The sequence below is a fragment of the Aspergillus ruber genome (assembly GCF_000600275.1).
Source record: "Aspergillus ruber CBS 135680 unplaced genomic scaffold scaffold00048, whole genome shotgun sequence".
Classification (NCBI taxonomy): Eukaryota; Fungi; Ascomycota; class Eurotiomycetes; order Eurotiales; family Aspergillaceae; genus Aspergillus; species Aspergillus ruber.
Genome location: NW_024467344.1, coordinates 16,089 through 29,643, shown reverse-complemented (window position 1 = coordinate 29,643; position 13,555 = coordinate 16,089). Strand labels below are relative to the sequence as shown.

The 13,555-nt window shown below is 49.0% G+C and overlaps 4 protein-coding genes across 4 annotated transcripts; 3 read left to right on the top strand and 1 right to left on the bottom strand.

Moving 5' to 3' along the window:
- Positions 1-3,531: 3,531 nt before the first annotated feature.
- EURHEDRAFT_510506 (uncharacterized protein) lies at positions 3,532-5,031 on the top strand (the record flags this gene model as incomplete). The annotated part of the gene is made up of 2 exons (XM_040785949.1): positions 3,532-3,657; positions 3,718-5,031. The coding sequence occupies 2 exons, from the start codon at positions 3,532-3,534 to the stop codon at positions 5,029-5,031; spliced, it is 1,440 nt and encodes a 479-aa protein (XP_040634176.1).
- A 147-nt stretch (positions 5,032-5,178) lies between these two features.
- Positions 5,179-7,575, bottom strand: EURHEDRAFT_467057 (DUF1212-domain-containing protein; the record flags this gene model as incomplete). The annotated part of the gene is made up of 1 exon (XM_040785150.1): positions 5,179-7,575. The coding sequence occupies one exon, from the start codon at positions 7,573-7,575 to the stop codon at positions 5,179-5,181; it is 2,397 nt and encodes a 798-aa protein (XP_040634175.1).
- A 3,140-nt stretch (positions 7,576-10,715) lies between these two features.
- On the top strand, positions 10,716-12,204 carry EURHEDRAFT_526969 (Cupredoxin). Its single transcript, XM_040787005.1, has 3 exons — positions 10,716-11,755; positions 11,809-11,886; positions 11,935-12,204. Exons 1-3 carry the CDS (start codon positions 10,723-10,725, stop codon positions 12,084-12,086), a joined length of 1,263 nt encoding a protein of 420 aa, XP_040634174.1. The 5' UTR covers positions 10,716-10,722; the 3' UTR covers positions 12,087-12,204.
- A 244-nt stretch (positions 12,205-12,448) lies between these two features.
- EURHEDRAFT_519098 (uncharacterized protein) lies at positions 12,449-13,138 on the top strand (the record flags this gene model as incomplete). Its single annotated transcript, XM_040786746.1, has 3 exons — positions 12,449-12,499; positions 12,561-12,782; positions 12,851-13,138. 3 exons carry the CDS (start codon positions 12,449-12,451, stop codon positions 13,136-13,138), a joined length of 561 nt encoding a protein of 186 aa, XP_040634173.1.
- Positions 13,139-13,555: the final 417 nt, after the last annotated feature.

Here is a 13,555-nt window from a genome sequence, read left to right as displayed (position 1 = left end):
GGAGAATATTCGTCACAGGAATATCCGTTACTCGCCCGCCCCCAAAAACACGATCAACCCCTGGATCCCCTCTCCGCAGGCGACAAGAGAAAAGGCTGAGCAAGGTATCAAGCCCCCACGCTTTTCGTCGCAAGGCACTGGAGCTCGTGACAGGAAGACAGACCAGGTGCTCTGCATCCACGCACACATGCGCCTTGCGTCAAAGTTTGGTGCGCCACGGCATAAGCCATTGCCCTCTGGTCCATCATTGAAACTTCCAGCGTCTAAGGCCAGTGTTGACCGAGAGTTGAGGACCTATATCTTGTTATATCCCACCACAATTAATGGGTTACTTTCCATCCCTACTACGATTTCACATACCATATGGCTGCTTCCAATGACTCGAAGGAATACGAACCGAGCGGTGCGACATCATTGACGGAATGTTGACCACCTGTGTCTACTCAGATATGAGAAGCAAGAAAAGCACCAAACTTGATTGATAAAGTGCTCATTCCCGTAACGATCCATCTTTCAATGTAATTCTGTAAGCTTTGCTCAAAGACGTTGGGAATAACCAGGAAGCGCACTCCAAACCATACTGAAGCTTGAGCCTATTTATTTTACATGAACCACGTCCAAATATGAGGCTTCCAATAGTCGCATGCTGGTGTGCTGTCCTGGAAATGTGATCAAAAGAAATACACTGATAAAGGCTGGTAAACCTGCAGACGCAGCGCATATCTATCCTTATGCGCTAAGCAAAAGGACCCAAAAAAACCGAGCATGAACAATTCCTGGAGCATCTTCACCACCCAGAAGATTGAAATGGAAAACTGAAAGTCGAGCACAGAACAGAGCGCACTGTCAAACAGATCTGCCTTGCCCGCCAGTACCCACAAGTACCGGGGGAAAGCAACGGGGGAAAGCAACGTTTGTCCTTTAAAACATGTAAATCGGTTCGAGGATTTTAGCAATAATAAGGGCTAGGGGCAACAGAAACTCGGCAGTTTGCGCCCGAGTTAATGGCTTGTTACAACTCCGGGAGTTATGCAAGACACGCGATCAGAGAATGTTATGTTCTTCTTACAGAGAACATCGGCCTCACCAAGGAATCGGCGTTTATAACAGCACAATGCTCTAAGGCATAATAATGTCCAGCACTCCCTTCATACCAAGGATAAGCAACCCAGCCCGCGATATCCGACTATGGGACTGCAAGACAGGAATAAAATATATCAGGTCATTCTGTAAGAGTAGCGAAGGCAATAAGGGCACATATCGACGCTTTATTTGTTGCAAAAGTATATATGGTAGAAGTTTTTTATATAGAAGCATAGGGTTTTTCAACCTGGAGATCCAATGGACAGGGTATGAAATATCGTTTTCAGAAAAGCCTCTTGCAGTTATAGCTACGCGCTCAGTGTAAAGAAAAGTTTTAACCAGCCAAAAATCACGGATCGTCACTATAAGGCAGCTACTCATCGCTATGGTAGGTCTCTCCATCAAACCCCTCATACTCATGACTATCCCCATCTTTTCTCGCAGCAGACATAGCCACAATAATCTGCACATAGCACTGCAACTCCAGAATGTCTTAGTCTGGAAGCGGGCACAGAACAGGACCTTCTGTCTTCAGGATGATCAAGTCCCTTGATTGTATTCTTTCCCCCTCCTGAAGTTTCGTAATTCGATTCCTCTGTTGTTCCCAGACAAAAAATCACCAAGGCTCAGTACATGATCTGGTTACTGCAGAATATCTACTCTGTTGCGTTCCCGTGTTTTCCGATCAAGCCAGTAGAACAGCATATCTAGCCGAGTTCCATCCTGCGAGAGTTCAACCGGCTCCAGTGCCAACAGCCTCTGGCTTTAGTAATGCCACAGCGTGACGTCGCTCCTGCGAGGCATTGGATATATAGCGTTAGCCTTGCTTTTGCGTTGCCCATTTGAGCGGATTCTAAAATGTCAAACGCGGACAATGGCTTAGTCTGGGTCTCACAAAGGCAATGGGCGGATATCTTGGTCAGTTCCGGACGCTTCGAGCTCTCGCGCGGGAATCCTAGAGCTTAGATTACTCGTTAGTATTAATTAGTACCCTCATCACCGTAAAGGCCGCGCGAATGTATCCCGGCTCTGGTGTATAACTTCTTGACTAGAGCCTGGCGGCTTGGGAAGGCATTTGTGTGTGCAATCTTCGTAGCCATTCTTGCAGGTTGTGAAGATAAAAATTGTGGATGCTGGATTTTTAAGGTTGAGGATTTGGGGGTTGGATATTGATGTAGGCAGTTATACAACGTAAAGCATCATGTTTGCCACCGAATGACACTGGACGTAAGACTGACACATCGTTCATATTGGATAGATTCAGGGAGATAAGGCCTTACGCTATCTCTGGACATTAAGACGGAGCACTTGTCTGGCATATGCTTGCAATAGCGTGAGATTCCACGCGCCAAAGCAAAAAAAGGGACAATTAGAGGCACAATATCATCGATGATCGCACAATTTATCACGGAAATATGCTTGCTTGTTTCAACAATATTTACATCTTGGCAGTTTAGCTCCTTAATGCCCTTACGTACTCGTTGCATGTAACGCAACACCATGGGGCACTGACTCACTTGCTTCGGTTCTTCTTTTTGGGGCCTTTGCAGCCTTCGAATCGAGCGCTGCAGTCTCTCTAGTGACCCTATCATATTTCGCAACGAAAGGCGTGACAAGGTCACTGTACAATTCGAGATCTCGGTACATAAACGCACAAGTTTCAGCAATGCTCTCCGCTCCTGTATCGGATCACGACTGTCCGGATAGCCGAGATAAGCTACTTCCAGCATAACTGTGGATGTGCTGACGAGATACCAACCTCCATATGCAAGCTTTGCGGCTTGCGTCGAAGCAAGGGATACACTGTTTTATTACATACCGGAGGGTCTGAATGATGATATGTTACATGACGGTCAGCACGAGTCAATTAATAGATGTCACCGTGCGCATCGTGTATTCTGAGCAATATTAAATAGTGAGGTATCTCTCGGTATGCATACACCGCACACTTCTCCACACGTCTGCCCAACCTGCAAGCCATCAGGCAACTAAAATCAACATGAAGATCGCGGCCTTTATGATTTCCGTTCTCTTGAATATGGCGCTTGCGGTTAGTCCTGAGCCAGTAAGTGCTTTGTATACTACGCCCACGCTATGCGAAATACTAATCAAATAGCCTCGTCACGATGTCCTGGGTGGACCCGAAGATGGGCTAGTTGCTCTAGGACCTGGACCCGTCATCCCGGAGGAAAGCGAGGCATTTAGAGATTAGTTGTCCTGTAAAATAGAGCAGCCTAATCGGAACTCGGAATGGGAACAATAGCGGTAGGATAAATTCGGCGATCCTCAGCCCTATAAGGCGTGCCAAGAGCCCCACGACATCTTCATCATTACCCGTTTAGGAATGGCGTCATTCCTGAGGTGTTCTCTTTTTTCTTCTCTCCCTTTTCCTTCTCTCTTTCTCTCTTCTTCATTCCTCTCGCCGTACTGGACCACAGCCATGCCATAATGGCATCCGAATTATCCTCCCTCGAAGCCCCGCCCGTTATCCCCAAGTTTATCCGCGCCGAAAGCGATCTTACCTGGCACTCGTCACTCTCCTTCCCAACCCCGACCGACTATTTTTCCAGCCATGTCCCGCCTGACCACCACGTGTCCCTCGTCCGATCGCACAAAAAGAAATACATCAAGAAGAATAAACCCTACCGTCTCGTCCGCCAGCAACAAATCAAAAACAGCCTCCTCGCCGGTGTCGGATACCTCGAGCTTGCAAACGCGGGTGATTTCGCTGCCAACGTATGGAACCAGATCCCTGTTCCTAAACATGCAATGATACTTATGGCTATTGGGGGACCGATTGCGCTGAGCATGACGTTCTTCGCGGTGCGGGATTTCTACCTGAGTTACCAAAATGTGCGGTTACTACGGGCGGAGAGAGAGGATCTTCTTGCTCTGCGGGAGAGACTGTCGATGTCTCCGGAGGAGAAGGACGGGGAGCTTATACAGGTCCTGGATAGTCGTCTGGGCGTGGGGATAAGAGAACTGGGCACCGAGATGGTTGATCGGATAGTTATGGATGTGTTGATGGGGTTGGGCGCGTTGATGGTCGGGGTGGGTACAATCATGGCGATTTTCGGGGCCAATCCACGGGTATTCAAGGCGAGTAATTTGCTTTCGGGGTATGTGGGTAATTCGATGGCTGCGGTTTTTGGGTTATTCAATGCCATATGGTCGGGGGTTCTCGTATGGCGGTTTCAGCTGCATGACAGGGCGTGTCAGCGGTGCGATGACACGACCATTTACACGCTTACCCCGCAGCAAAAACAACGGCTGCGAACTCGCTTTCGTCGATTTCAGTGGCATGCCGTTACGAATGCTGTAAACGGCCTGGTCGCTGGCGCAGCGTCAATGGTTACTGCAACGCGGTGGTGGGGATACGTCGTCCTGATACCCTGCATCGTCTCCCTTATCCTCTGCAATTACTACTGGCGCTACAAGCTTGGATACGACAGACCTATAATATCCTCTTCGTCCTCGACTCTAAAAATCGACCACGTCATCACTGGCACTCTGCCTCCTTTGCTGGCCGATCTATCATATGTTTCCGCCGTCCACGACGCCCTCGCCCAGTCATCACCTACGGCCCTACCCAGGACCGTGGTAAACCTTGACTCCCTCGAGTCCCTAATCTGCTTTATCGCACAAAACCACATGTTCGAGTCATTCTGCGAATGGCTCCTGCAGGAAGATCAATCGGTCATCTCGATGCTGGTCGGAGACGCACCCTCAGTCGATCCACAGGGCCAGATCACCCTTTCGCCAAAGCACTTTGTACAAGGATACGGTGCGTCAAGCGAACCAGACGCTGAGCTTGCGGATCTGCTACTGGAACGGGCAAGGGGATTCCTAAAGGCTGTTGGGAGAAAGGTCTTCGCGTACCGTGAGCGGTATTTACTAGAGTTGCTTGGATATGCGGTTTGGCGGGAACAAACTGGGTCTCGTTCTTAGACTACGACGCTGTGCAGTCGATCTGGTATAGTACAGTTGGTAGATATGTGCAGCGCACAACGTTACACTAATATCATTGCATATATAGCATCTCCAAATCTAATCTATTCTATCACTCTACTACTCTAGTCATACACCAAACAATGTCTAGAAACTGAACAACCCACTCCTCCTCTTTCCATACGGATAAACAATCAATGCCGCCAAAAACAACCCAATCGTAATCCCAATCGCAACCTGAATCATCCCAAAGCCCAAATTCGTCACACTCGTATCTCCTGTACCTCCATTCCCTCCTCCCTTCTGCCCCACATTCGACTTGATCTCATCCGCAGAATGAACCCCCGAAATCAAACTCCCCGTCGCCGCAAGTCCACTCGGGACCAACACGAATATACCAGGGAGGATAGCCGTTGCTGCGTGGCCATGCCAGATCCGGGAGTAGAGGTTTCCGCATACGCCGACTGTGAAGGCGCCGACTGTGTTTGCGACTTGGGAGTTTGAGCCAAGGGTTTCGGTGCAGAAGTAGTTTGTTATGTAGCCTGCTAGCGCGATGACTAGCATGGGGGGTATTTGCTTAAATCGGCCTTGATTGATGATAACCAGCCAGACGACCATAATCGCGACAAAGGGAAAGCGCTGTACGTAGGGATTTTTAAAAGCACCTATCTTCGAACACTGGGTTTCGGATGTTGCGTTGTTGTCGATGAGGCCGTAGATTGTTGTTCCAACGGTAATACCATAGCCTAGGAAGAGGGAGTAGATGATTGCGTAGACCATGCGGATGGAGCCTGCGGCGATTTGGTGCGATTGAAGTTCGAGCGAACTGCAGAGAACGAGGAATCCCGGGAGGATTAGCGCGATGGAGGATTGAGAGATGGCGGAAAAACAGAAGAGGAACTCGGAGTTATGCCGTATGGACCCGAAGGCTCGCGCGAGAAACGAGGTAAGCACAGAGCCGGTGACCTCGAAGACGTTGGAGTACAGGACTGATCGGGGAGCGATAACATGTTGCATGATAGCGAGAAGACAGCCGTTGATAAAGATGATGGGCATATCTATTGGTCTTGCTTCGAAGGCGAAGGGGCCGACTGTGGCTGTTGCAAGACCGTAGACGAAGACGACAATGTATTTGTTGAAGCGGGGTCTCTTTTTCATGATTTCTTCTAGCTCTTGGATTGCTTCTTCGACGCCGATGATATCGTGGACGACATTTTTGTAGACAGCGTGTGTGTTGGCTAGTTGGCCTAGATCGATGCCCTGTGCTACGCGGACGAGTTTGACTTCTGTTGTCCGTGTGGACGGGTCATCGAAGGACATTATCATGCAGCCCGGTAGGTAGAGGTATTGACTGTCGACTTCGAGGACCTTTGCTGTCATCTGCATGTATTCTTCAAGACGGTGTGTTGGCGCGCCGAATTTCATGAGCGCTCTGCAGAGCTGCATGATGTATCTCTGGCGGGCGATGATCTCGGCGATATGGATTGTGACGCGGATCTCGTCTTCTAGTCTTTTGTGGTCTGGTTGTTTAGATTGGCGCTTTGACGCTGCGGATAGGGACTCGTTGCCTACTGGTGTGCTTGCTCCGCTCCGTGCCTGTGATCCTAAGGTTGTTGTGGAGACGTTTTGTTGTTTCTTGTACCATTTGGGCCTGTCTTTGCGGGGTGTTGTTGCGCCTGACGCTGCCGGGGTGGATGCTTCGCTTGACGACCGGCCTGCTGCACCCCCTTGGTCTTGTGGGTTGTTGAGCTTCATGAGTTGGGAGAGGACGCCGCCGCCGCCAGAGCGGTAGCGAAGACCAGACTCGATTCCTGATCCTGTATCTTGGATATCTGAACCTTGATGTGGATAGGGTTTACCACGGGCGTTACGTCGATGTGCGGATTGGTCCTGGTTGAGTTCTCGCACGAGCTTGTGCGCTTCGGTATTAGCAGTCGCATGCTGTTTTCGCTTCTCCTCATCAGTCTTGTGTTTGTTATCTGTGACCTCTGACACGGGGACATCACCCCCACCACCCCAGTCCGCATGGTAAACGCCTGGACTTAAATCATCACCGCTATGTTCCTCGCGTCCCAGCATAGCCAGGAACTGGACTGTTTTCCTCTTCATCACATCAATCGTGTTCTTCATCCGATCCTTGAAATTTTGTTCTGTTTCCTCGGCCTCGTCTTCAATTTCATGTTCTGCTTTCTTTCCCATGCTTTCCTTTTGCTGCGGCTCCTCTGCTTCTGTGGTGCGTTGGCTTAGCGGAATATCAGCAATATCCGTAGACCCATGCTCAAACGGCGTCGATGGCCGATGAGGCTGTTGATTCCTCTGCGTTTTTTCAGCTTCTGTCCTTTCATCTTCAGTCGACAGGCTTCTCGGCGGGTTCTGTTGAAATCCTGCACTTGATTTGAACCGTACGCGCTGACCGCGCGGTGATCTTGTCGGGTGTTGAGGACTCGGTGTTCGCTGCGCTGGTTTCGGACTGGGAGGGTGCTGCGATGATGGTCCTGGTTGTGCATCTTGCTCATTTTCTCGGCGGACCTCCTGCTTTGGCATCCCTTGTTCGCGGGGGATGTTGTCGTCGCCGCCGCGGGGGCTTCCTTCCGAGCTGGATTGGCTGCGGTAGGTTAGGAGGGAGTTTGTGCTGCCTTTGCGGTCGGACATCTCGTTTGGTAGTGCTTGGTGACAAATTTGTCCTACTCTACATAGGTAAGTAACATCACTAAGTGACGGATAGGATCTAGTTTGTCCAACCTACTAGTACCCGCGCCTTCCAATACAAAACAAGCACATGAACATCGCAATGCTCACCTCCCGCGAGGATCGTTGGTCTTTACAGAGTACACAAAATAGCTCAAAGGGAGCAGTGACGGCGATGCCTGATAGAAACAGATTGACGAATTCATCATTGCCCCAAATTGTGTGTAAAAGGCTAGCCACCATTACAAAAAGCTCGCCATTGTTTTTTATCATCACGATGCGTCGAGACCGCCCTAGGGGGACGTTTCGTTGATGTCAGCGGCGGATGTGGACCCGTGGATCTGCTAGCCTGGTATCTACCGGAGTAAAAAGAGACGCGGTTTTGATAAGATAGGAGTCGATGATGCTGGTAGTCTGTGATATTATGTTGTTAAAGGGGAAGTGAATTTTCTGAGTTTCCACTGTGGTTATTATCTCGAATGAGGGTGGGTTGGTTTCGCATGTGCTATAGTCTGGAGCTTAGTTGCTTGTTCTTGACACAGCAGAACTTGATAGCCGTTGGCACCGGACCCGCCGCCATGGTGCAAACGGCAGTTCCATGGATCGCGGTGGCATGCCGGTGGATATGAATCCGGTTGGCAGGTTAATCATCTTTAATGTCAGGTGAGTCTGTCTAGTTAATAGCAGTATGTGCTTCGTTGGGATGAAGTTGAAGACAAGGACAGAAGAGACAAGATACAGCCAGCAGTTGAGAAATTACATTAGACTTCAGTTATTTCTAGTTCGGTTTGAGTATATCTATTTTGTAGCTGCATTCCTGATGAGGTATTTCCTAATGCGGCCGCATTGTTCTATTCTTGATAACTTGTTTTCGGTAGCGTAGACAAAGCTTCCATTGTCCATGTCTAGAATGACTTATTCCACTGGACAAGCGGAAATAACCCTAGTGATTCTATGTCGTTGAACGAATCCATGATGTGGATGAAGTATGCATTCTCTTGCGCTCCGATCACCAACCAAGCAAGCTAACTTGCATTTAGAACCGAGAGGAGATGAAAGCCTTAGGTCGCCGAGCCAAGGTTTGCACTACTGATAATCGTGTTCAAGCATTCTTGATCTAAAAGGCTTCGCAGTGGCTCTGGTGTTATCACCGATATAGACACAGCTGAGTGAAACCCGTGGCTTTTTACGCGTTTCTAAGATTGTATCGTGTTTGCAGGGTCATTCCCATAGCATCCGGGCTGGTAATGGCCTGGGCTTGTCTAGCTCCGATGGCCGCTTTGTATGCCAATGTTGGTCATTTGTTCTTGGATACGACTGGAAGAATCCTGATCCATTATTATCAGGCCCGAAACCATAGAGTATTGAGGATATTTGGGTGCTTGATGATGATAGCTGATGATGTGGTTGTTAATGTGAGCCAAGGTAAAATGTGGAGTATGTGGTAAAGAACGGGGCTATATATAGACATGGCGAGACACATCAATATCAAGGACAATACAACCCAAAGTTGCGAAGACACATATTACTAGATAATGCTCTGGTGGATATACTCCTGATAGCAATTCGCATCTTTTTTCTTCCCCCCCATATTTTGCGGTGAAGGACGAATGGTTACACCTACTCACTTTACATGTATATAAACCCGACAGGCCATGCAAATAGCGCTGGCCACCGCAAACTGAGACCTACTAAGTATGATCACCAAATAAATCCGATTACCAGAGATTACGACCATTAAGCCCGCTTGGAACGATTGGTCCAGTCGGCATCACTTCTTCGGTCGTAGGCCTTATGAAACGGGCTCATGCATTAAGCGTGAATTCGAGAAACAGGCATGGGATGCAATAGGAGGAAGTTGCGTATCTGTATGCGTCCTTTTCGCGTTAGCTAGGCAAGTTTTGTTTCTTTTGCGGTGTTTTAAACACACAGGCCCAATCCTGTGGGGTTATGATCAATAAGTTTCGCCCGAATACGAATGCGAACAAGGTGAACGGAGGCAGCGTGTGCAGCGAAAGTCACCGCGATCATATTGTATTCTTATCACGGTCAATAATTCGTAACCCGCAGGGTTGTTAAGAAATGGTTGGTATAAAAATATGCCGAATGCTAATAGTCAGGATTAAATGATACTTGGGATTGATATCTGCACTATTGCATACAGTGCTAGAGAAGACATCAGCGTTTCCCCATCTCGAGGGGTAAATGATGCTAGTAGCAAGCCTAAACTATAGCTCAGTAGTCTATTCCATAATAAGAATGTTGGCAGTCGATACGACGATGCGTGTGGCGAACCGTATCCACCCATTATTGGGAATCATTAACTGCTCGCAGACAGTTGGAGAGGTCCCGCAGAAATAGCATATCAGTAAATCTACCTAAGCGAGACATGTTGGTTAGGAACAGGCAGGGAAACAGCGACGAAGTGATCTTCGATCCATGGTTCATCATCTCTCCGGCTCATCGCCATGAATCATGCTTCGGGACCGGCCGGATGCTGCTAGAAGCCGCCAATCAATAAAGCCCCAAGATCAATATGCATTCAACATACGTTCAAGTCGTGTACACCCCCTGGAGGCCTTGAGGAGTGCGCATCCCCAAACCCATCAGGGACCGAGCGTCCGATGATCTACGCCAAGGAAAGCTTGTCACCAAGACAATCCGATGCATAAGTATTCGGCCTTCAATCGACAAATAACAACACCCCCCTTTACAGTAATCACCACGGAAAAAATGAAACAGCCAAAACAGAAACAATTGCAGCCAATCCCGTGGGGGCTCTGCACTCAAATCCCATTCAAAGCGGGAGAAATTGGGATGGGCCGAGCATCCCACCACACACGGCACATACCGTGCCAGGGGTATATAAACCCCGACAAATGTCAAGCCAAGAGGAAATGTGCTCAATCCTTCTCATGCCGAGAACACCAAGCTTTCTAGAATAGTGCTTGGTTTTTTCTAGTCGTTTTTCTTCTTTTTTTTTTTTTTTTTGGTTACTATATAATGGCCCTTCTTCTCACTTCTTTCCTGGCCGGGCTGGCCGCGGCTATTCCCCACCCATCATCGTCCGCAGTCACAGTACCTTCTACAACTCCGGTACCGGTATCACACTGCACAGCCCGTCCAGATGCCCAGTTACCCTCGCAGACTCCTGTCGATTTCCATTTCAGCGGTAATGTTCGAACATACTACATCGCCGCTGAAGAAACGGAATGGGACTATGCGCCATCCGGCTGGGACAACTGGCTCGGCGTGCCCATTAAGGCCTCCATCCGCGCCAAAATAGCCGACTACCTGAGCACACCCCTCATCACCAAATGGAAGAAAGCCGTCTACCGCGGCTACACCGATGCCTCCTTCTCGGAGAAGACTGTCCAGCCGCCGTGGCAGGGTATCCAAGGTCCCACGATCCGCGCAGAAGTCGGTGACATGGTTGAAATCTTGTTCCTGAACAACCTCGCTACGCACTATGCTTCTATGCACTCGATGGGTCTCGCATACTCAAAGGAAAGCGAAGGCTCGACCTACGAATTCACAAACGAAACCTACACCGGCGATGCCGTCCCACCCGGCGCTTGCGTCCTGTACAAATGGGTCGTCCCCGAAAGCGCCGCTCCCAACGACAACGAACCCGCCACCATGCACGCATACCATAGCTACGTCAGCATGCAAGAGGATATGAATGCCGGCCTTATCGGTCCGCAGATGACATACCAGCGCGGCAAGATGAACGAGACGAGAAGACGGTACCGGGAATTCCCTATCCTCTTGGAGGGAACTGATGAGTCGGTATCGTTTTTTGCTGCGGAGAATGCGAAGCGGGCCGGGCAGAACGTTACTGTGGATTATGAGAAGCATTTCTCGGAGTTGATGCAGTATGGGAATGTGTCTACTTGGAAGCCGCAGATGACAAATTTGTTGTCGTCGACGCAGTATGATGATGCGCCGACGTTCTATTCGCTTAATGGGATGATTTTGAACAATTTGCCAACGTTTGAGATGTGCTTGAATGACGAGGTCATTTGGTATGTTTATGGTAAGTCGACCGTCCACATTGATTGAACGAGATTGGACTCTAACAACATCAAGGTCAAGGAGAAGACCCCCACAGCTTCCACATGCACGGAAACGGCTTTGTCTACAACGGCAACAGGATGAGCACGATCAGTATGTCCCCCTTTCTCCATCATTTCGTTTAGATACTAACAATGTTAGGCGCAATCCCTGGCACCATGTCCACGCTGTACATGAACGCCACTGCCCCCGGAACGTGGCAGGTCATCTGCCATAGCAATGAACACCAGTCCAAGGGCATGGTCGCTTACTATTCCATCAAAGATAGCGAGTGCTCTCCCTTTACTCTGTAGATATGGGCATAGTGGTGCTTGGTGTTGATAATTCTGTACAGTAGTTAATGGGGAAAGGTGTATATTGTGTATCATCACCAAATAGACATATAGTACATGCAAATTATATTCGTAACGTACTTGTCTACTAGACCGTTTAAGGTAATGCGCCTATCAAAGTCGTATTTAGAAGGATTCAGATCCCTGCCAGTGTTCCTGGTCCCAATACGAAGGTGAATGTCTCCGAGCATAGCTCCGAGCCTCGTCTTTCAACACTGCTCTTGTCTTCACCTACTCCCACTCTAGTTACTTCTAATTCCGCAATCCATCTCAATAGAATCCAACATACAGTACAGGGTACTTCATCAAACAAAACCACCACAATGCCGCTCGGAACAATCTACACATACCCCAACAACACCCGTATCACCAAAGTACCTCTCCCCTCTCTTCCCCCAAATACTCCGATGAGCAAGTACTAATAATGAAACTCAGATCCTCGCAGCTGCCAATCTCAACAACCTAACCCTCATCTTTGCCCCATTCGAACTAGGGAAAACCAACCACACGCCAGAGTTCCTGTTGGCCTTCCCCCTCGGCAAAATACCCGCGTTCACATCCGCCAGTGGCAGTGTAAATATCGTCGAGTCAGATGCTATCGCGCAGTTCGTCGCTGAGAACGGTCCTGCCGTAGAGCAGCTACTAGGCCGGACTACTGTTCAGCGCGCGCAGATACGGTTCCGCTAGTACTCTGGCGGATTGGGCGGGCTGTGTTTGATTTTCAGAAGGAAGAGGCTGCGCTGAATGGCCTAGAGAGAGCATTAGGCTGCTTGGAGACGTGTTTGGAAGGGAAGACGTGGTTGGGTGATGGGGAGGGGGTGAGTCTGGGGGATCTTAGTATTGCTTCGGCGTTGGTTCCAGGGTTTATATTGGTTATTGGTGAGGAGATTAGGGGCAGGTTTCCAGGTGTTATGGGGTGGTATGAGAGGGTTATTGGGGTGGAGGGTGTTAGGGAGGCGTTTGGAGAGAAGATTTTTATTGAGAAGAGGCAAAAGTCCCCCAGTATAAGGTAATGGATCTAGTCATAGTTCCTACAGTACAGCTTCTGAGGCACATTTTTTTAATAAGCAGACCGAACCTGTTGAATCAATTCTCATAGGCCTTGAAAATCAATAGCTCTTATCCACGACTAAAAATCATCCCGTCATTATTCGTCCAGCTTCTCATTCTGGCTCTCCTGGTGTCGTCTCACAATCTTCCACTGTAACCCTTAATCCCTCCTCGAGACCAATCAGTGGATCCAAGTTTCCTATTTGCTTTGTTGATGCAGAAATATCTCGAATTCACTTATCCTGAACCACCTCTTCCAATACCCAGCTCGCCACTATCACGGCTAATCCAAAGCCCATCCTCCCTATTACCTGGATACGTCGTCTTAACCGACCCCTCTGCACCATTCGTCAACCCATCAACACGAAGCACCGTCCATT